At 31.3% G+C, this 24,534-nt stretch overlaps 1 protein-coding gene and 1 long non-coding RNA gene across 2 annotated transcripts; both read left to right on the top strand.

Annotated features, from left to right (window-relative positions):
- Nucleotides 1-237: 237 nt before the first annotated feature.
- LOC143071198 (uncharacterized) lies at nt 238-4,812 on the top strand. Its single transcript, XR_012976814.1, has 3 exons — nt 238-296; nt 2,833-2,909; nt 4,768-4,812. It is a non-coding gene; the product is annotated as an uncharacterized LOC143071198 (long non-coding RNA).
- A 1,240-nt stretch (nt 4,813-6,052) lies between these two features.
- LOC143071197 (uncharacterized) lies at nt 6,053-23,719 on the top strand. Its single transcript, XM_076245362.1, has 18 exons — nt 6,053-6,800; nt 7,906-7,976; nt 9,808-9,879; nt 10,079-10,213; nt 10,790-10,912; nt 11,545-11,616; nt 11,977-12,200; nt 12,854-12,946; nt 14,416-14,502; nt 15,459-15,563; nt 17,035-17,221; nt 18,019-18,162; nt 18,872-18,957; nt 19,822-19,892; nt 20,389-20,567; nt 22,061-22,190; nt 22,893-22,966; nt 23,600-23,719. Exons 2-18 carry the CDS (start codon nt 7,973-7,975, stop codon nt 23,602-23,604), a joined length of 1,791 nt encoding a protein of 596 aa, XP_076101477.1. The 5' UTR covers nt 6,053-6,800; nt 7,906-7,972; the 3' UTR covers nt 23,605-23,719.
- Nucleotides 23,720-24,534: the final 815 nt, after the last annotated feature.

Genomic DNA, 24,534 nt, shown 5'->3' with positions numbered 1-24,534 from the left:
TTTTATTGATTTCAAATAAAAGTATCGGTATAGAGAATTTTCCTATCTACAAGTATAATTAATATTTAACACGCAAATTTGCTGATTTTATTTCAATACGGATAGATTAATACAATAATTGTAAAGTAAGAAGTCAGAAGTAATATCAATGTATATATTGCCTTATTTATGTTACAATTTGCATAAAGAAAGCATGATATTAGATAATTTCATTTTATAAAATTTTATATTTTATATAAAAAGTAGTGTGCTATCCTAGTATGAAGGACGAAATAAAATATAGGATAATGGCGAAGGTAAGCGATTCTATAAGGCTGGCAATAATTTTGATAATATATTTATAGTTAAAAATAATTTATGTCATAGTGTTATCCTTCAGTGTATTATGATTTGATTTGTACATATGTGACACTAAAGATCACTATTCACAAAACTGTTGGAAATTGATAACTTTAACTTAATATCATATTTTGATCCCATATTTTTTTTCAAAATAAAACAATATCCAGGGCTTTCCCGAAATATCTTTTAACTATAACAACATCTTTGATTATTCTTTTTCAAATAGTAAGTACAATTCTACGGCTGACGATCTCTTGAATATAAAGCGCCATAAATTGAGTCTCAGAACATATTCCTATAACGTAAAATTGTTCTGTGATAATTACCTAAGGTTATGGAGTCTATGTCGAAAAAAATGGAGAATTTAAAAATGTGCAAAACATTAACATGATAAATGCCTAAATACACAATAATTTTTTCAGTTGCCTTTGACAATGTTTGGTTAGCGTCTGTCATATTGAGGTGTTATAATCGAGGAAGATATGGTCAGATTGTCATTTCATCAATGTTCCTCCCTGTTTATTGTCTTTTAAAGTAGTTGTAATTGTCATTTATCGATTAAGGTAATTAATAAAATGAATAGAATTGAAATACCCAATATCAATTTGAAAATGTACGCATACATCTATATTTTGAAGATATGTCATAATTATTCAAAATGAGCAACAGAAGTTATATAATTTATACTAATTTGCTGAAAAATAGTTTTATCAGTTATGGGTTATAAGTTTGTCGCCAAATTAATTAGTATATATAAGATAACCAAAATATACCAAACATGGAAAACAGAGATTATATGGGGACGAAGTCCCGAATAACAGTGGAAAAATCAATTAAAAACAATCGGGAAAATTTTCCCGAAATTTTTATTGTACTAATGAACTCAAAATCATTCCAATTTTTTATGTCGTGTTTTGAATTCCCGCATCTGCGCAGAAATCTACAATGTACTTCCTTTTTCCGGTCTCGTTTGTATGAAACTTTGAGTAAAATCATATATTTATCAGTCTAGTATAAAATAGGAAGGAACGCAATACCAATTTCCCTTTTTAATAATTCCTTGATATGAAAAAAAAAACGTTATCATCTGATGATAGCGTTTCTTTTTTTACATTGAACATGACGTGATAACTTAAATAACGTCACATAAGAGAATCAAAATCGGAAACGTTATAGTATTTCCGTTTTTTTTTTTTAACAAATATGTTAGTTACAAAAAGAATAATGCATACAGACTTCGTCCCCATTCACAAGTTATGCCTGCCTCATATTATAATGGAACACAGAGATCATATAATGCCTTTACGATTTCTCGTTTGTGTGATTAACTGCTTTATCGAAGAATGAATTTTTAACAGCGGTTTACTACTGTTGCCTTTATTTATCCTGAAATATTCTATGATCTATGCATTTTAATTATTCAAAATAAGCGACAGAAGTTATATCATTTATACCTATTTGCTGCAGAATATTTTTATCCATCTTTTGTCATAAGTTTGTCAATAAATGGATATGTATAAGAGAGTCAAAGATACCAAAGGTACATTCAAATTCATAAGTCACAAGATACCAAAGGTACATTCAAATTCATAAGTCAAAAGATACCAAAGGTACATTCAAATTCATAAGTAAAAAGATACCAAAGGTACATTCAAACTCATAAGTCAAAAGATACCAAAGGTACATTCAAACTCATAAGTCAAAAGATACCAAAGGTACATTCAAACTCATAAGTCAAAAGATACCAAAGGTACATTCAAATTCATAAGTCAAAAGATACCAAAGGTACATTCAAATTCATAAGTAAAAAGATACCAAAGGTACATTCAAACTCATAAGTCAAAAGATACCAAAGGTACATTCAAACTAATTAGTCAAAAGATACCAAAGGTACATTCAAACTCATAAGTCAAACATAAAAGCAATGCCGAAAAGAAAAACGCGCAACAGCAGAAGGAAAACAGAACATAAAACGCAAAAAAAAAACTAAATACTGAGCAACACGAACCCCGACACAAACCGGAGTGATATATGATGCTCCGGGCGAGTGCGCAATTTCTGCTTCATAAGTAGCACCCGTCGTGTTGCTCGTGTAAGCAGAAATCCGTGGATAATTCTACTTTGGTATGTCACGTTCGGGAAGACAGGAATATGTATACGACAACTGGAACATATCCTTCGTGATCTGTAACACAGAAATTACATAACGACCAATAGCATTGCTACTCATGATGACGTCCGTGAAACTTTCGAAAAAATGATTTCAACGACACAACATGGAACAAAGAGATCATATAATGCCTTTACGAATTCTCAAACATTGTGGAATGCACGCACGATTTCAGTTTGTATGATTAACTGCTTTATCTATTTATGAATTTTAAACAGCAGTTTACTACTGTTGCCTTTATTTATCCTGCAATTTTCTATGAAATATGCATTTTAATTATTGGACCGCTGAGTGAAATTTAATGAAATGTCATCTTGTAGATCAAAGAATTAGGCGAGGAAATTAAGATTATGTTGCAGAAGCAAGAAGACGTAAGACGAGACAATCAAACGAATAAGTAAGGACAGGCATTTTATAAATTCACAATATAGTTTATAATTAAAGGCAAACAATAAGGAGATTGCATACTTAAACTGGCAACATCCTATAAATATTAAACACACAATTATCTGAAAATGTATTCAAACAATTGATATTTCAATGCCTTCAGGCAAATTTGAACCTAGATATATTTGGCTTTTAAAGGTAAGGTCCGTTTTGGTGATATAATTCTACAAATGTTTTGGTATTTATTCATCTTTGGCTTATATGGATTGAAGCGTTCTTATAAAGTTACATGTAAATCCTGAAAAGGGCTTCAGTATGATGTTTTCTTTTTTTATAGCAGTGGCTCGATACCGCTGCTAGTGGTATATCAGTCCCCAATAGTTTCATCAGCTCAGAAGTCTGACATGATTTCAAACACACCCTTCTGAAATTATCATTTTATAATTGTTTATGTTTCCAACACAATACTGGAGGTTAATTTTTCAAAGAGTTCTTGTCATTTATATGAGAACAAACTGTAAACCTATCCTGACAAATCCTTTTTATCGTCATTCGAGTCGGTGTAAAAAGACAAACGAAATCAAGAAAGCTAGATCATTTTATTTAACTTCTTGGTGATGTTCTTTCCCGCTCTTTTCTATACATCTAATTTGGATTTGACAACAGCAGTAAATTCTGTATCAGAATTTAGGCAAAAATCATCGGTGTCTGAGAAAACAATTAGTGAACCAGTAAAAAAAAAACTTCTCGTTTTTTTTCTCAAAACGTTCATTAAAAAGTCCAATCCTTAATATCATTCTGTGGTAAGTAAAGGCTTGTCGTACAATACAAACCAAAAAGTAATTTTACTTGATGTTAAATGCCGCGAAGTAGAAGCTGAATGCAGACAAATACATCAGAATCGATTTGAATGGATTGTAGAAAAATCTACATGGTACTGATACATTTACATTTAACAATGAAGTGATGGTCATTTGTGAAAATAACTATAAAAAATGTCGACCTTAGCCACGGCAGTTCCAGTTATTTATAAAAACAAAAGTGGCATTCATTTTGATCAATCATATACAAACTATATCACTTATTATAATAAACAAGGAGAACGAAGTGATTGTATAAAACCTGTTTTCTTAAAACGATAAAAATTTTAATGGGGAATTCAAATCTCATCTACCCTAATAGTTTCCACATGTTGTAATGTTTGAGTAAATCGTAGCTAAATTCACGTCACAGTGCAAAAAGGGAAAACAGAAAATATAAAGGGTAATCATCAGCTCAGTAGAAAGTACTTTGGTTCTGATATGATTTTAAACAAATCATTCATATATGGTCCGTTTATAAACGTATAAAAATATTATTAGGAAACTACAGTTTCAACTCCTTCAGGCAAAGTACACCAATATGGATGTTGTTATTTTTATGTCACCTTTTGGACATGTAGATTTTCGACTGTTTCGGTTCTGATACATTCTTGTCTTCAAATAGTCGGCATTGATCGTGCATGATGAAGATAAACACAGAAAAGCGCTTAAGTGTGAATTTATTCAACTTCTGACTCAAATTTGCTTACTTTCTAGTTATATTTTATAAAATTGCTGTTAGACTTTTCGGAATTGCACTATTTTAAATATTGTTGACTATTTGTATTCGTTTTTATTGATGACACTGCGTATAAAAGGGCAATTAAGAGACTGTCGCTTGATCACCAGGCTGCAACATGTTTTCTAGTGCTAGGAATATGTATTGAACTGCATGTAATTCTATAAAATACTTTATTCGGCAATTATCTCAAAACCGAAAAACAAATAATAAGGTAAATTGTCTTGCTTTCATGCTTACAAGGACATGTGTTTATTTTTCATTTGCAGCCGCAAAAAAGATAGAGAGGAAATCGAGAAGCAATTTGAAAGTAGGTAATTATTTAAAGGCAGTATATTCAGTATATTTGTTTACTCATTTCTCTGACGTTGTGTTGCTGATTACTCTAAACCTTTCATTCTTTTAAAAGAGAACTTAAAATTGGTGTTTACACATGTTTAGCATGGTAAACATTATCTAATGAAGTAGTGCAGTACAATGTAAAACCAGCTGTTGGCATGACATGAGTTATATCATCTTGTTTATTTTATGGTGGTATAGTAATAAACCCCTTACGGAAGGCATTGTGCTTGATTTTCATAGTATTAACACATAATCTTTAAATGAGTTTATTTGAGGTCTAGTATGTCATTGAACTCCAAGTTGTATTTTGTTAATTTATGTTATCATTGTCATTTTGCTTAGTTTCTTCTGTCATCTTTTCTTACATCGGACCTGAACGTTTCTTAAACTGAGTTTTACTGTGACAAAAAAAAACCTTGATTTTAAGAAATCATTATGTATTCAAAGTTCCTCATAACAAGAAAAATGGGAATCCAAGAGCGAGCACCTTGGTGATTTCAAAAACTAGTAATCTATGACTAGAGACACCCTTACATGGTAACAGAATACGTTCTAGACACATTTATACGTCCTGAATAGAGTGCGCACAAGGTGTATTTATAAAAAAAAAAGAAGAAAAAAAATCGAGAGCGAAATCATTCACTTGCCGAAGAAAGAATAAAACATACAGGTTGTTAATGTATTAAAACTGGCATAATTAAGCAGTATGATTATACTCTTATTCAAACGAAAATTGGAAAACATTCGGTATTCTACTTTTTTAAAAGTTTTATACTCACATCGTGTCATCGATTTCCCAAAACACCTACGATTAAGACTAAGAGAATAAGTGTAACCTTTTGAAAGTTTTGACGTCACTGCGGTTAGATTCAGGAAAGTTCGATATAACTTTGAAAGAACCACAGCACCTACGGTTGGTGAACGAACTAGGTCGTATAAATGCTTACTGAGCTTATAAGATCAAGAAGATGATGAACTATTAGGCTGGGGATTAAGAACACGATTGTTTCCACGATTATAAGTGACAAAGGCGTTTCACACTTCATTCTATAAAACGGTTTAATGGATAACACACACTTTAAAACTAATAACAAATTAAACGTATTACAGACTTACAGAATGCTAACAAGGTCACAGTACTTAACATACTACAATAATTATTGTGAAAATTTAAACTGATTGATACATATCTTTCTCTATATATAGATGTTACAAAGGTTGTAGATTCATTGGCGACACACTGTGAACTTAAGTCTACAAAACTAAAGGAAATTAAAGAATTGGTATTTATTTTGTCTGAAGATGTGAATAGTATTACCGTAGCAGTGAGACATATTAAAGATAGCTATATTGAACGGATTATTGCTAATGGCAAGAAATCGGAAGATGCAAAAGATATACTTGACATTGTTTCAGTCTCTTCATCATTAAATGGTAACACAGATGGTTTCCCAATTGATAAATGCATTCCATTACCCGAATTAGTTACATCCTGTCCATCAAATAATATTCAAAAAGACAGACAATTTGAAACAAATACTACTGACGAAAGCATTGAAGATGGTGGTCAATGTGACAATGATAACTTAGACGTCGATACTCCATCCGAAGATAACGCCTTTCAATTTGACAATATATCGGTATCCAATATCACAGATACTAACTGTGAAATTGATAAACTTGATTTGAATTGTGCAAAAGTAGACAAAAAAGATGAAGCTGACCATATACAAACTTTGTCAAAATATAATGGTAAAATACGTAGAAACGATTTGGGTTTTAAAAGTTTGTCAACAGAATGGCACTCTGACAACCGTTTAAGTTTTAATAGTAAATGCTTTGAATATACGAGTTGTTCTCCAGTATCTGACTTCAAGAAAACTTTAACAAATAAGCCTAATATACAACAACAACATTCGGATTTCACAGATGCAAGGTCACAATTCCACTCACACAAAAGGTAAATATGAATTTCAAAGACTTTTTTTGTTTTGTAAGACACATTGCATATAAATTGGAAAGATGTCCATATCAATCGGAATATTTATATTACAAATCCAACATTTTCTTCTCAAGAATGCCTTTTAGTTGTCTAAATGTTTAAAATATAAAAGAGTAATTGACATCTACACCCGGAAAGTAAAGCTAGCAGTGTAAGCCAAATTATTGCACATCTATAATTGTTAGTTGATTTTCATTTTTAAGGTTAGAATATTTGAAGCCAAATTGATTTACCCTGTCATTGAAAGATAGCATATATGTACACATGTTGTATTCTGGTTTTATTTTGAAATCTAGTACTTTGAAGGTCTGAGAACTTGTTAAAATACGAAATTATTGTATGTCAACTGATTGGTAAAGTCATGATTAGTTTGGGCTGTTCCAATCGTACTCCCACCTTGTGTAATTTTTATGAATACGATACCGTAGGGCATTCGGTGTTAATCGTGTCAATACATCATGACATAAGAGAATAACCATCCGAAGGGAGAATGCGCAAATGTCAAACTAAAAAGTCATCAAATCACGGAAATATTAACTAAGGGAAATAAAAATGTGACGAAAGCCAATTACCCTCAATAGGGTAATAGTTTAACTTCAAAACCTTCTTTTAAGCATGTCACTGATTTAACGCTGACTTTCCATTTATTCTCATTTGGGACAATAGGAGCAGAATTAATTTTAAACTTTTATAAGGATTTCCTATCTGGGGTTGATTAGGTGTCATACATTTGTCTGATGCCTTATCATAGGTTCTGATAAAATGTCAGACAATCTTATTTCATCATCTTCTCTGAAGCTAGTTCTTCTATCAAAAGCAATATGGCTGCACGTTTGTTTTTTCGGAAATTCTTTAACATTTTGTTTCATTCAGATAATATTCAGTTATATCAATAAGAGCCAACAGAAGCGTCTCTAATTGTAGCAAGTGAAATAATGAAGAGGTTTTGACAGGGTTTTTTTGTCAAAGAGTAGCAAATTCAGTGACATTGATTGACTGAGGGCCAATTGGTGTTGTTTTTGCGTTTATTTATCTGTTTTCAATATTCCATATCGATTTACAGGCCTGCTGGCAACAGAAGACGGCGGAATACCGGATTTTCTAATGTTGATACTGCCGCTAGTTCTAATATGGGTATGTATATAATCTTTTTTATGCATTATTTGGTGACTTTCCTATCGAGTGTATGGTTATCTAGTATTTGCTGTTCAAGTAAATCGGAATAGGCTTTATTATTATCATCAATAATAAAAAAAAAAGATATTCAGTTGAATAGGAAAAAAACTTAAAATGCAACTAACACGAATATTCAAAACTATCCCTCAGGGTACTGTCAATGAGAAAACGCTAAATCGTATGAATGTAGTGATATTGAACTTTTTGCATTATATGAAAATAATTGCCATCTATCAATTAAGTTAAGCTTTTCAATATTTTAATCGATTTATGAGTCATTTGTGGACGAAACGCGTGCCTGTCATACACAAATATGTAATGTTTACTTTGTTATTCTACATGTTTTCTTGATTATTTCCTTCTGCATTTCTGTGTACCAATGTGTATAAGTTATGACTCGAGATCTTAAGCTTTGAAATAAGACTGGTTTTTGTCAGTATCTTGTAAGTTAATCATTTTTTGTTGTATGAATGAAAGCTACAGTAGTATACCGCTGTTCGAAATTCATAAATCGGTTGACAAAAAAAAAAAAATCCGGGTTACAAACCAAAGCTGAAGAAAACACATCAAACATAAGAGGAGAACACAACTGGACCTCAACATGAAAATGTAACACACACTTGAGTCATTTTTTATAGGAGAAAAATTAACCAAAAAACAACTATTAACTATGCCGTATTTGACAACACCTTTCAGAATTTCTTGTCCTCAATGCTATTCAACATAGTTCTTGGTTTAACCTTTTCAACTTGTTATCGATATATGAATCTTTTGTGGACTAAAAGCGTGTTTATCATACACCAAAATAATAACCCTGTTATATTTGATGAGTGTTTAAAAAAAAAACACATACAAGTAGTGTTTACTTTGATATTCAATATATTTTTCTTGACTATTATCTTCTGCGTTTCTGTGTACCAATGAGGATAAAGTATAGAAGCCGAGGATTTAAGCTTAAAAATTAGGCTAGTTTTTATCAGTATCTTGTAAATTATTCAATGTTGTTGTATGAGTGGTAATTGAAAGGATAAAAAATTGACCAAAAACATTCACAATATTTGTAGAAAAAAGTTAAAATAAACAGCTCAGCTTCAAGAGCCTCTTGAAGCAAATTATACCTACAGAAACAAGAACTGCTTCCGCTATAAAATTAAGGATGTTCAACACATATCCTTTTAATAACATGTAAATAGTTTGTTTTGTGTTTGAAGATACTACTGTAAAATTAATCAGTAAATGAACTTCTCTTAGATATCCGATCAATGGTGCAACGTATACATGGGGCTAACAGGAATGTTTTTATCATTTAAATTCATAGATAAAAGGTATATTTTGGGCGGGACTGCAAATGAAATTAGTTATTCGTGTTATTTGAAGGGCACCACCTTTCTAGCGGAACGTGAAGCGTCTTTTCATTTTTTTAGAGGGGTAAATCTCATGTAGCGAATTCAAAGCAGGATGGGGGCATAACTTTTCCCTAAAATAATGCAAACTGATGTTCGATTCCCTCGTCCATCAAACATAGTTAATATGATTTCAATCAAAATAATTATCATTTCATAATATCAATCGCAGACAATATTTTGTAAGAACGAATTCAATAATATTATCATTCGGCGTAAACTTTATAATTCAATTGTGTCATCAGACAGTTGAGCAGATTATAACATTAAATCAGCAGCGGTATCTGTAGTAAAGCGCTAAGTTTTACAAGTTTGGTCCCAATTAAAGATATTGGCACAATGCAATCATGTATCATTATAAATCATTATTTTCTTTTCTAAAGTAGGCTTAGATACTTTTGGTCAACCAAACACCATAAATGATTGGCTGCAGCATTATAAGCAAGTGTGTGAACAAGGTGAGTAAGGAAATAAACATTTGAATTCATGATCAGCACAAAGACTATTTAAATGAATAATTCACCAAACAGACAATTGTGTCGTAAAATTTGTGTTAATATGTGTATTTATCTTTGTTGCGGACGATACATAATCTGTATTTGATAAACTTTTTTTTGGCTAAAGGAGTTGATTCAAATGTATTTTCCACTACTTCAGCTCAATACAGACTTCGATCAGGTACAGTTATGCGTACGACTGGACGTTATGTAACATTGGTATTAGATATATCAGAACGACTGAGAGGCCGCAAGTTTGAAGTAATGAAAAAAGCAGCAGTGGAGTACGTAGAAGGTATAGTACTAACATTTAGATATTTGTTTTTCAAGGTCATCAGATCTTGATGTGACACAAATCATCCTTTAAGTAACTTTTGCATAAATTTATTGTTTGGACAATAAAATCATTAAAATCAGGAAAGCACTAAGTCTTTCATAACCCATGATAACTATTGTTTGTAGAAATAAACAATAATAATATGAACAATAAACTGTTATGAGAACATTGAAGTGGATAAATGTATATATCATATCAATATTACGAACAAAAAGATTGAATTTTAGCACACAGACATGCGTGTATGTTTACTTTAAAAAAAAAACCATTTATAACCAAATAATTTGACAGTTAAAGCATACAAAGAGTGAATTAAAATAAAAGCATCCGGTTTCGCATGATTTTTAATTAAAACTAATAAAAAATAAGTTTGCTTTCTAATTCATAAGCATACAGTCCAACACTATATGTTTGTGAGTTGAACTACCAGTGGATAGTATTGACGGTGTATTTTGTTTGTTCCGTTATTATAAATTAATTTACATAATATATTTTGACAATATTGAGTAATATTAACGTTTATTTATTCTAAAGGTGTAAAACATGTTTGGGTAACAACTGGGCTTGAAGAGAATATTGGTTTAGCAGTATTTGGCGGGGAAAACCAACTTATTCATGAATGTACTTCTGACCTGGACCTAATATTGAGATCTATAGGTAAAAATGTTGATCGATGAGTTCATTATGATATAAATGATTTAATTATTATGAATGAAGATCCTATTTGTGCTTGTTTTATAAACAATAAAAATATTTCACCTATTATGATAGTACATTCACAACTTTTTGTATTTTACTTATTTACATTTACACTGTGATAAACTACTCTTATAAACAATATTTGGACTCAATGGTTTTAAATATCCAGTACGGACCATCTTCAAACAGAGAAAGGGGAGATTTTGAGATGAAATATTTTCTTCAGTCGATCTAGTTTGTACACATTGCACGGCAAGAAAGGTACGAATAAAAATAAATTACCAGCCTTAATGTATAATCTTTTTTTTAAATTCTCCTATATGGTAAAAGAGATTCGGTATACACATATATTTTTGGTTGCTATGTATTGTTCGAAGGCGTTCATACTCATTGTCTTTTAATTAGACAAATTCCTTTGATTTTAAAAAGCTAGGCAACTGTTTTATACATTCTGTTTTGTGCTATTTTTACGGTTAACCTAGCTCACCTGTTACTGATCTAATTAGAATGTTTTTGGGAAGTATTTAAGGAGTTTTACGTAAACTATTTAAAAAAAATGTGTACATGAAAAAAAATCATTTATCCCACAGATAAGCTTGAGCCATGTGGTGATGCACCTGCGATTGGAGGGTTGCTGATGGGTGAGGCTGGTGTAATAACAGGTATATTTAGAATAAACAGCAGGAATGTATGACATAACTCAAGGAAAAGTGTGTAGAAATACTTTTTCAGATTCTTATTTAAGTTGAAGCTTTACTTCCCCATTTAACATGGTTTAAAATGCAACAGTCGCATATTTTAACATTATCTTTTGCATTGATTTATTTTCGTAAATTTAAATTTGCAATTTGAAAAAATGCTGTGACGGTTTTGCCAACTGTTTGTTAGATTTTTGAAAGTAGGAAAACTGATTGTCAATAGATTTTAATATAATATAACATAGGAAAGGTACAATATTTTGGCAGTTTGAATATAATGAAGGTATAACTGTATTTATTAAGTAACGTTCTTTTTTATTGTAGGTCCGTTTGGAAACATTGGAGATTTTCCACTTCAAGGACATATAATTATATTTACTGATAGTGGATCGGAAGGAAACACATCTTCTTCTTCATCTCCTTTTTCACTTGCGAAAGGTGGAATTGATTTGAAATCAATGATTGATAATGCAAAAGGCAGTATTACATTGTCTCTCTCGAGTACCGGTATTAGTTTGGGATCTTTACTTGAAGGCATTGATTTATATGTAAGACTTAATTGTATGCCCCATTCTGGGGCATTATTTTTTTTTTTTTTTTTTTGCCTGCTCTCCTTAATTTGTTGATCCAATTTTATATTCCAAGGTTACATCAAGAATAGAAAGCCAAATAAATATCATACGTTACCAACATGGCTTCTAGAAATAAGAAAAAAACGCTTGTGTCTTCGAAGTCGAAGTCTTTTGACATATCTTGTTTACTTGACTCGGAACGATTTGGATATACACATATAATATAGAAACTTGTATATTGTTGAAGACTGTATCTTTTCTTTTAGAAATCTTTATATTAGTTTTGTTTTTCTGTCCATTTTATTGAAGTAAAAACAACTTCCCCTCTTTTTTTATTGAAGTTCATATTCAGATGCTATGTAGAAATAAGGCCGTTCAAAAATGTACAGTTTATAACAGGAAAATTAAAACCATCCTCTTTTTAGTCTTAAACTACTATCATTGTTGATTTCTAGATTTAAGTTATTTCACAAACACATATAAAGCTGAAATTTTATTTTGTATAACCTTTCTTTTCTTCTTTTTCTTATCTATAAAGAAATATTTCGAAAATAAAATGGAAAACAATTAAGATTATATTGTTTTATGATTTAATTATAAATAATGTTTGACAATCTTGTTATATTTAGAACCACGCAGGAGTAGAATCGGTTGTCCATTCCATTGTCAGATTACAAACCAAAGTCTTTTATGTTCAAATTGGAAAAAATCAGAAAAATGCGGTAAGCATCTGTCTATGGAGAAGACTTCTTAAGTCTGTTTTACTTGTGTCATATCCAATTTGTACTTGAACAAATAAAATATGTTTAAACTAATCTGTCTACGATAAAACGATAAAACGATACTAGTATCTACAACTGTGAGAAAAATAACGTAAGATATTCAAAAACGTTAAATCATATTCGTCTGGAACATTTGTTGCAACTTAGGAATTTTTAACGAATCAAAATGTACTTGCACTTTATTTAAACATCTGGTGGTAACTTGTCTCAATGGCATGCAAACCAAATCTCCTTATTGTATATGTACATATTAAACGCACAGGTATATGGTGATCCATCAAAGATCTTTGCACACCATATAGTAGTCATGGTAGTGGTAGTCATGCACTTGCATTTAGCCTTGAGATACACCTTCGTGTTAAAGATTTAACTGTGATCTTAAACCTTATGATGAAAAGACTACAATAAAACGCTGTTCTCTTTTTTAAGTATACAGAGGGATTTTGTAGTCCAGTCAAAAAGTTTGAACCTCGAACTAATAGCAACAGAAAATGTTTTAGTTCTTATCTATAGCATTTAGCCCCAAATATAAACAGAAAAAAGTCCCATAAGCTTTATGAAAACTCAATTAATTTTATTCAATTTGAGATTCTTTACCTTGTCAAGCTTAAATATCAAAGTAGGGTCAACTAATGAATTATGAAAATTAGGTTATAGCTTGATAAAAGATATGAAAACACCTTTAGAGCTGTTTGTTATACTCTAAAGACGGCCTAAATATCCAGAGTTGAAAAGAAGCCGTAAAGTTATAATTTAGTATAAATTTTTATATATTTCTGCCTTTTTTGTAGAGTTTTCTTCTATATCAATACAAATCTCCATAGGAATTTTAAGTTCATGATTTTTTTAGTTTTTCTCAGGTTAGATTTAATGGGACTTTTTTCTGTGTATATTTGGGGTATTATGCTTAAGTTTAAAACTTTAAAAACCTTCTGTTGCAATTACTTCAAGGTTAGATACAAATTAATGCTAGATTGACTGGACTATTCTGTTTTAAGGGATACATCATATACTGTCTTATACATTACAATATATTGAGGCCCTTATACATGCAGTATAATTAATAATTACATATTTCATTTTTACCTTCTTGGTATATGCTCTTCTGAAAGACATACCTGATATATTTCTTGATTATTCCCAACTGCAATCAATTATAATTTTTAAATGAGACAGTAGCCGCATCTCATGTAGAAACAAAAACGTAATCAATTAGCAACCAAGTAGAACGCATCAGAAGTAAACTTAAAAAATAACTTTTTACAAACTGCAACTTATTTAGAATATAGTATATGAATTTAAGGTAAGATATATTTGACATAACAAGAAGCAAACTACAAAACATATGCGCAAATAAAATTATTATATTGAGATATGTACATCTTCAAAAATATATAACCTTTTTTCAGATTTTGGAACGTATAGTGAATGAAACGAATGGGAAAGTACTAGACACCAGAGAAATGCATCGTTTAGTACAGATGACTAAAATAATGGTACGTCTAGTATTGCAATAAGAAAGATTGAAAGAGATATGAAGCACTTCTTCATAAATATATAGCAACAAATAAAGTTAACCTTTCCAATTTTTTTTTTTATCTATATAAGAACCACACAAAAATTTAAAATAATACTAACCGTCGTAATACTACCGATCGGTTTCACAGTTTCTGCTATCGCATTGCATAATATTTCTAAGAAAAAACAGCTGCTTGACGGTATACTCTCGGTTTTTAGTTAAATACAACAAAACATCATGTACTCTGTTGTGACTGTGACTTTCCTTCATGTCTGTGATTACACAATACATTGTTTAGGTTGTCTACATCATTTTACAGTGTGTGATAGTGACATGAGAGGGTAGAGATGTTTAGAGGGATTTGTGGACGGATGAACAGATGAGCTTGAATGATTTTAACTTTCGGAGTGTATGTCGTGTGTTTTGCACTTTGTAACGTTTGTATGATACATTCAATGTGAAATATTTTCAACAAACAATGTGTTTATTATATTTATGATCGCCCGAAATTCTATATTTACAACACTGGTGTTCCTTTTCGCCGCCTTTAATGATCTAAACGAAGAATTACAAGCGTTCGTTGGGTAGTCACGGACATGCAGACAAAGTAACGGTCACCGCAGTATTATTTTGCAGGTTAAATATATAAAATTATCGGTTTGAATCTATTTATAAAGAGTATAAACTGATTACCTTTCCTGTGAATTTAAGATTAACATTTGATTTTAGTTCGTGTTACCCTTCCTTTATTTTTTTGTAGTTTTTTTAATATTATTTTTTTCTTGTCGATCATTTTGATTTATTGTTTTCTCTTCGACTAAAGAGTTTTTACTCTTCCTTGGTGTTATTTCCTATACATTTTTAATATTCTTTCTTGGTTTTTGGTTTTTTATGTTATTGGATGCACATTTTTTTTTATTTTATTTCTCGCAGATGATAGCTGCCAGAATAGCTTCCAATATTATGTATTCAGCTGACCAAAGCAAAGAGTCGATAAAGCAACAAATAAAAGAAGAATCCGGTTCTGATGATCCCTATGTAAGTTAATTTTTATTGATTTCAAACAATTTTAGTGCGAAGTGTTGAAAATTGTAACACAGCAAACTTTTCGCTGCATTAATTTATTCTGGTGAACGTTTTATATACAGTAGAATAAACAACCAGTTTGTCAGAGAAACTTTCCGCCCTCAATTTTACTCAAATACAATAATCAGTTTAGGTGTCAGACCACAAATTCAAAATCCATATAATATCAACGAATGTACTAAATTTGCACAGCTTACCTATGGGTGCATTTCTTTCTAACACAAACGATGCAAACGACTAAGCGCGCACATGTTCCTTACGTCGTAACTACAGTCCCCTTCCCTTTCATAAATGTGACTTACCGAATTAGACTATCTACCGGATTTGTTATCTCATAAGCAACACGACGGGTGCCACATGTGGAGCAGGATCTGCTTTCTATTCCGGAGCACCTGAGATCACCCCTAGTTTTTGGTGGGGTTCGTGTTGTTTATTCTTTAGTTTCCTATGTTGTTTATGTGTACTATTGTTTGTCTGTTTATCTTCTTATTTTTAGCCATGGCGTTGTCAGTTTATTGTCGATTTATGAGTTTGACTGTCCCTCTGGTATCTTTCGTCCCTCTTTTGATCATTTGTTTCTAAAATACGTTTGCAAAGTTTACATAAACTTTGACAAACTATACACTCGCTAAAGATGCGTCTACAGTTTGTCGTTCTTCGTTTGTTAGTACAAACGCTACATTTGTTTCTAACTTTAACTTGATTAAACGATATATTTTTTCTACGTTTGTAAAAAAAGTCTGTTTACCAACAACATGTGCATGCATTATTGAAAGTTCAAACAGGGTCAGTAAAGACTTATTAAACGTTGTATTTGTTTCTACTTTCGTAGCGTTTAGAAAACATCAACAAACACGACACAACGTTTACAAAATTTTAGTAAGAAAGAAATGCAGCCTTTATATTTTACTTTAAGTTCATACTTCATAGAGACCAGGTGTATCCATAATTGCACATATATCACCTTGTACATATATTTTCCAAATTCTGACGAAAGTCGTGTTTTGAAACGCGACTGTTAAGACGTCAACTCATTTAAAAAATTAACCCTTGGGTTTCTAAAAAGTATATTATTGAGCACATTACTCATAAATTGTTAAATAAAGGCAACAGTAGTATACCGCTGTTCAAAACTCATAAATCCATGGACAAAAAACAAAATCGGGGTACATTTTGGCTAAAAATAGAAGGATCTAAATATATTTTTTTTTTACCAAAAGTTTCATTCGTAGAAAAGTTGGAGTAAAATAATGAAAACAAAAGAACTGTTTTTTGTTTTGAATGTTTACTTCATACGATATTCAGAACGAGTATTTCAAATACTTAAAACAGTCAATGCAAGGAAAGTACATACACCAATTGCAGATCTATAAAATTTATTTTTCAATTATATTTTTTGTCATTCATTCTTGCATCGACATAGAACGACTGCCTCGATATGGTACTGGAATTTGTGAATCCATTAAGCGTAGAGATTAGACAGGGTAAATGTACTGAATTAACATGTCGGTCTATACAACTTGGTGATAGAGTACGGCGTGGACCTGACTGGAGGTTTGGTAATCAGGATAATCATTTGGCTGGAACCGTCATTGGACAAGAATCGCATGGTGCGCAAATGATATTCATATGAGTTTTATATAGGTAGAATTTATCATTGATATTGTTCACGACTTTTAAAATGTAAAACTGAAAGCCATGTGATATATAAGCCTCATTTCACCAGATGAGTTAACAGATGCGCATGTAAATCGATCACAACAAGGTAAATAAATCTTTCGATCATAAATGTATGTAATAAAAGAAAATGTGATATGCTTACTAATGTGACAACTCTCAACCGGAGACATAGCATGGAATACTTAGGGACGATTGTGTTATAATCCTGATCATTATAAAAACAAACAAATATGTAAAAAAAAACACAAAAGTTGCATCTAGAGAAATCACATTAGCAAACATAATGGAAAAAAAATTAACCACAGCACAGTTACACCATGACGGGATGTATAAATACAGAGTCACGTCATATGTAATATAGAAACAGAACAAGGCATATAGGCTTAGCACATTTGCAAAAAAGAAAGATAAGAATACAAAAATATATTAATAACACAATAACACAATGATGGAAAGTATAATATCAAATGGATATAAATTATGAGCGAATCCACAGTGAACATAATATTCATATGGCCAGACTAAAGTATACTATGACACGGTATTGAGATGATTAACAACGTCAGTACCCATAATATATACCCCAAGACCATCGTGTATTGTATATGAATGATAAAGTGTAAATGTTATTTAGTAACGTAAGGTTATTTTATCTTGGTGTTGATCCACGTCAGATAAACCAATGTTAAACAATGAACAGCATTCGGAAAACCTATCTTATTTTAAGGTATAGCCAGAGTTCAGTGGGATAATGGTGATACCAATATATACATGCAATGTGACGAAACTAGTACATACAGTCTAAGAAAGGTAGATGAACCTAGAATACTAGTGGATGAGATGATAGCTATTGGTTGTAGAGTAGTTAGAGGTGCGAACATAGTACACAAAGAAACGAAAAAATAAAATGGTCTAATTTCAGTTAATATACAAATTTAGCGTGCTTACACATTTAAATGTAAAACAAACAAAAATTATGTCAAAACTTATGTATATACTGAAAAACAGGAGCAAAAGATACCAGAGGGACAGTCAAACTTATAGATCGAAGAAAAAATTGACAACGCCATTTATTTTTGGTGAGTTTTCGGAGTTTTCACTTACTGTTGTCATCAGTCATGTAAAAATAACAAGGTTATAACTAGAATCTTTAATTTGCCGAAGTACAGCCTATATAATGGGATTGAAGGTTAGCATGAATTCATATCAGCAGGTTAAATACTTAAAGCGTGCATTCATAATTTGGGATTCTCCCATTTTTTGATAATCCATTTCATTCGTTTCATGCATAGTGATGAAAACGTGATAAATCTTGAATTATCCATTAACGTATCTTTGTATCCTCGTGTTTCTTAACCTTCTGATGTACGCAATGAAATTGAAAATGAAACAAGTTCGAGAAAAGGGTCACTGTATTTGTTATTTCGGCGTGCATTTTTAACTTATTTTTCCATTCATCCTGAACGGTTGTAGAATAAAATTAAATCTAACCATCGAATATAGTTATATGTGTTTTCCGATCGTATAGTTTCATACTATGAGTGAACAGTTATTTTAAGTCACAATTTGGTATAACATAGGACATGATTGGAAGTTTGGTAATAAAGATGGTGGGGCTGGAAGTTTAGGGACTGTTTTAGACGTGAGACGAGAAGGAAAGGTTGTGGTGAGTATGTATATATATCTGATTTGTATCTTACATACTTCTATTTGTTTTTGGAATAATACATAAATCTATGTGTATAGCATTACTTTCATTTCATATAACCTTTATTCATATATTAATCAATTGGTACTGTTCAGTGTATATGTCGTTTCGTTTAACTATCCTGTATTTACTATCAACTACAAACATTTGGTCAGATATATTGGTATATTTGTTTGAATTTGTATGTTTACATAGTTTTGGTTGGTTGATATGTTTTTTTTTGTCATGGTAACCGACTTTTTCTGTAAGAGTTGCTCGCCAAATTTGGTGAAAATAACGGAATTTTAAACAATATTCATACAAGAGGAAGGTTTATTCAGATATAAAACCAGGTTAAACTTAAGACGTTGTTGGCAATTGTACGTACAAAATAGGAAATATGACAATTATTTCTAACTCGTTATGTTGTAATAAAATAGTCGAGGTTTTGATATTGCCCGTATGTATGGCCTTCCATCTTTTTTCAATTTACTCTGGAGGAATATAATTCTCTTTAAATATTGATATTTTTCGGCATTATCGTATATTAACAAATCAATAATAATACTTTCCGTTGACTTCATTCAATCGGATTCAATATATTAGGATCGAAATCTATGAAAAGGTTCATCAAATAGAATTTTTTATTTCAATTAGGAATTTATTTTGCCGCTTTGGTCTTCCTTTCTGATAGAAAATAAAGAAAAACAAAATGGTCAAATACAAAAGAGTCAAAATGATTAAGATTAAATTTGCAAGTAAGAGCCGCATAACACTGTAAACAGATGTATTAGGCGAAAGGGTATTTCGTGGTGAATTTGTTCAGCCTTTCTACTTCTTCAGGTGAGATGGGATTCTAAAACAACTGGGCTATATAAGATGGGACACAACGGCCGGTTTGAAATTAAAGTACAGTGAGTATCAAAATATATATGAATTAGTTCTCGGGGAAATTTCCAATCTGTTCTGCTACAAAAAAAATAAAAATAAAAACGATTCGCATTCAAGAAAAGAAGTTGTAGTGGTGTGAAAAATTTAAAGAATAGTGAAACTGATCACATATATCGTGTGTAGTGTGTTACCAACGTGTCATATAGTAATAACAACGTAAATGTATATTCTTTATTATTACAAAATGTAATGGATTTACAGCAATATCATATCAAACTCAGATTAAAGCTTAAACCATAATTTTCCTAATTCTTTATTTTATATATGTGTGTTGGCGTGGCGTTGCATGGTGTTTGGTTTATTATGAATATTTTTCTTCTTTGTTTCCTTTTTTTCTCCCTATGTGTTTTTCTATATTTAAATGAACTGTATTCGATAAATCTGCAGTACCTTGTAGTTAGATCAATGCAACCCGTTATGTGACATTACTTTACATTTTACTATGATTTTTCTTTGAAGTGGTGCACCTGTTGGAAAAAGTGGCAAAAGAAATTATCACAAATATAAATATAAAAGTCCACACACCTCTGACAGTGATTCGGAAAAGGAAACACCTCGATCAAAATCCCGCACAACCAGAACCAATGCCATAGAAGAACCAACGGATTACGTCATTCCGATATATTCTGATGCAACAGGTAATACTGCTTGAAAGTTAAAGTACTCACATTACGATCTTCGTTTTGTATTACAGGTATAATTTTCTTTTATTGCCAAGACTTGAATACATACAAAACTAAGATAAAAAAGAAGATGTGGTATGATTACTAATGAGACAACTATCCATAAAAGACCAAAATGACACAGACATTAACAACTATAGGTCACCGTACGGCCTTCAACAATGAGCAAAGCCCATACCGCATAGACAGCTATAATAGGCCCCGATAAGACAATGTAAAACAATTCAAACGAGAAAACTAACGGCCTTATTTATGTAAAAAAAATGAACGAAAAACAAATATGTAACACATAAACAAACGACAACCACTGAATTACATGCTCCTGACTTGGGACAGGCACATACATAATTAATGTGGCGGGGTTAAACATGTTAGCGGGATCCCAACCCTCCCCCTAACCTGGGACAGTGGTATAAGGTATAACAGTACAACATAAGAACGAACTATAAAAATCAGTTGAAAAGGCTTAACTCATCAGATGGACAAAAATACAAGTAGACATGGCCGGGTACTTATACATCCCGACACAAAAAGACGTAATGAACAGATATTGATATTCTGTTATCAACACTTATTTGCCTGCATCCATCAGATATATGTATTGCTTCATTGCTAACAGTTCTGACTTTGAACGACTACGTGTGCTGTGTTTATTCTTAATTCACTAAATGTTTCTATTATGATATTTTAGTCTGGAACAACACGGCCTTTTTGGTTAAAATTAATTTGGTTTTTTTTTGGTAAAAGCGACTTCTCTTAAAAAAATAACAAAAATATCTAACTCCCATGTAAATTAAAATAAACAACAAATGTGATCAATCAACGGAAATATTAAAAAGCAACTACCATATTCCAGATAGGTACAATATTAAACCAGAACTTCGTATCTTTTGTACTTTTAAAAGGTTTTGTGATTAGTAGCCTCACAATGTATGAGTCGATCCATTTTTAATAGATATTTACAGTTTGACGTAATGTAGTGCAGTATAATAATGTTACCAAGTTATTAAATGAGGACATAGAACTGTCTCATATTTTGAAATTCCCGTCCAAAGCAATGAGCCTGACATACAGTTGTTGTCGTTGGTTGTCGTCTTCAAAAAGTATTTAATAAGTCGTCATTTGTTCATTTGACTTCTTTTTTCTTCTTCTTTTTTCCCTGTTTTTCTGTCTACTACGACACGGAACAATATATACCTTTGTAGTTTAATATTGTTTTTTTCATTCGTTCGACACTGTCAGATCAGTTCCTACATACCGCTTCAACAAAATTATTTACAAAATATCTTAGTGGCGAATTTATGTTTCCAAAATCCGAAATTATTTGGTAAGTAACTTTATATTGTGCATTTTCTGGTTTTATAGTTGACAGTATAGAATATCCGTGAACAAACATTTAAATTTGTTTTCTTACACAATGTTACTTTTTAACATATTGTTTAAAATAGTGAGCGCCATTTGGGAATATGAAGAAGGGTCAGAATGGAGACAGTATCCAAATGATATCAATGTAAAGATTGAAAAGGCTTATCAAAGAAAGAAGACAGGAAAAACAATCATCGAAATGGATCGAACAACGTGAGTTTGGGATAAGTTTTAAGCATATTTTAACTATGTTCTTCTATTCTCTCTGATACTTTCAAATACAAAGTAGGAAAGCAATGTCCCAACTAGTCTCTAAATTCTTTGCAAAGAAGCGGAAGGTACCAAAATCAGAATCATAATTTATAAGTCGAAGATCGTCGAAAAGAGACCGACCATATATATTGTGGAAAAAGTCGAAACAGGTCAGACAACAGTCAATAGAACAATGCATAAAAACTAAAGACTGAAACCAAAAAACCGGGAATTGGATTGCTATATCTGAATAATTATTACCCAGCCCTGACAGGAGATCTTAATATGTGTATTTCAAATATAATAAACAAACAATTGACGGTTGCAAAATATCACTACTCTAACAATTTTGATCTGAAACGTTTATCTTGAACTTCACATTTCTTAAAAGACTGAACAATAAATTATTACGTCATTTTCAATATTTTAAAAGTTGTTTTGTAACTTAACACATCAACATTTTAATGAATTTTCTAAACAGGACTTTATTAAATGCCAGCGTACAGAATTAATATTATTGAAGTTACCATTGTTGATCACAAATTGACTGAAGGACAGAAAATGTCTAAATAATTTATCATTCAGACTTTTTAGATGATGTTAAGCTTAGAATGCCCTTATCAGACTTCAGTAATTCATTTACTACTTTTAATTACATTCCAGATACCAAATACATTTTCAAAGAATGATTCAAGAGAATCCAAATAATAAGACAGAAAAATCCATCCGCAGAAAAGGTTTGTAAACAGTTGATTGATATTGTTTAACTATAAACTGTTGTATCAAGTAATTCCTTTCATTATAAGCTTGATAAAGTCATAAATGCTACCACACTGTCATTGTTTTTGTCCTCACAAAGCAACTGCAATCATGTGTCATGTTATAGTTTCAAGCACTGCAAATTGCGCATACGAAAATCACACGTTCTAAAATATCAAGTAAGGGTTATTTACATTATAACTAGTACAATATGTCGTTGGATAACTTTAAGGGAATCACATTACTCCAAGATGAAAGAGTCCTTGTGCGTCGACAGAATAAGCTTCCCCTGATATCCATCTGCAATGTGAATTTACACTTGGTCAACATGTACGATTTGAAAGAGAAACATCTATAAAGTCAAGACCAACTTCGATTCTTGTATCTGAAGATACTAGGAAACGAGCCGCTATTGTATTGAGACAGAGACGAAGAAAAACATTTGTTGCAAAGTTCTGTCCCTTTAAAGGACAAATTTACAGTTAAAGGAAAGATTCTTTATAACTATCTTGCTGTATCAAGTTTTATTTAATTAAAGGAATTCTAAGAATACATATACAAGTAACTGTCATACAATAAGTTGAATATTAACAAATATTATTTCATTCTAGATTAAGCTGGAAGATGATAAAGAGCACATGCCTACAGAGAATGAACTTTTATTTTCATTACTTTTTTTCATTTAAAAGTTGTCTTTCTTGTATAACATGTATGTAGTGAAGAAAACAGTGGCATGATGTTATTCATTATATAATAAATCATGAAATGTAAAAGGAATAATTCTCTCTCTCTCTCTCTCTCTCTGTCTGTCTCTCTCTCTCTCTCTCTCTCTCTCTCTCTCTCTCTCTCTCTCTCTCTCTCTCTCTCTCTCTCTTCGGAAAAATACCACTGTATGGTGAGTTGTTCACATATTTAATTTGTTAAATAATATTCAAACAAATGTCGAAACGTATTTTGTCAACTTTATTAATATATTAATGAAAAGTTGATATCCATAAAAATAAGAAAATTAAATGCTATGAACTAAAGAAACTAGTGTAAAACAACCGTCATATTTATGGATCAGCAATTTTTTGGGGAAAACGGTGGGTTGAACCTGGTTTTATAGCTAGCAAAACCTACTACTTGTATGCCAGAATTTTGAAGTACCGTTTTATTAAACAATTTGGGTGAGTTATATATATATAGATAGATAAAAGATTAATCTTTTAAATGAATGCAATATTTTTGTTATGCAATCATTATGTAATCAATTATATGCAAAATCTTGGTCAGTTCACTTGAATGAATTTAGCTCTGATATAGCTATAACTACAACAGAAATGTTAACGTTATCTAATCAACACAGCAGGAGCTACAAGACAATAACAATCAATACAAAGGAGTAAACAAAGACTCACAAAATCAAAGGACATTTACATCAACAGTTATAAATAATAAATAAGAAACAACACGAACTCCACTAAAACCCGGGAATGAAATCGGGTGCACCGGAAGGGTAAGCATTTCCTGCACCGTATACGGCGCCCGTCGTGTTATTTCTTTA

Source organism: Mytilus galloprovincialis, chromosome 4, assembly GCF_965363235.1.
Source record: "Mytilus galloprovincialis chromosome 4, xbMytGall1.hap1.1, whole genome shotgun sequence".
Classification (NCBI taxonomy): Eukaryota; Metazoa; Mollusca; class Bivalvia; order Mytilida; family Mytilidae; genus Mytilus; species Mytilus galloprovincialis.
The sequence above is the reverse complement of the archived record's forward strand: the minus strand, read 5'-3'. Positions and strand labels throughout refer to the sequence as shown.

Coding starts and splice junctions, on each gene's coding strand:
- LOC143071197 (XM_076245362.1), top strand. Junction 11,617..11,976: donor TGAGGCTGGTGTAATAACAG/GTATATTTAGAA, acceptor TTTTTATTGTAG/GTCCGTTTGGAAACATTGGA. Junction 18,958..19,821: donor GACGAGAAGGAAAGGTTGTG/GTGAGTATGTAT, acceptor CTACTTCTTCAG/GTGAGATGGGATTCTAAAAC.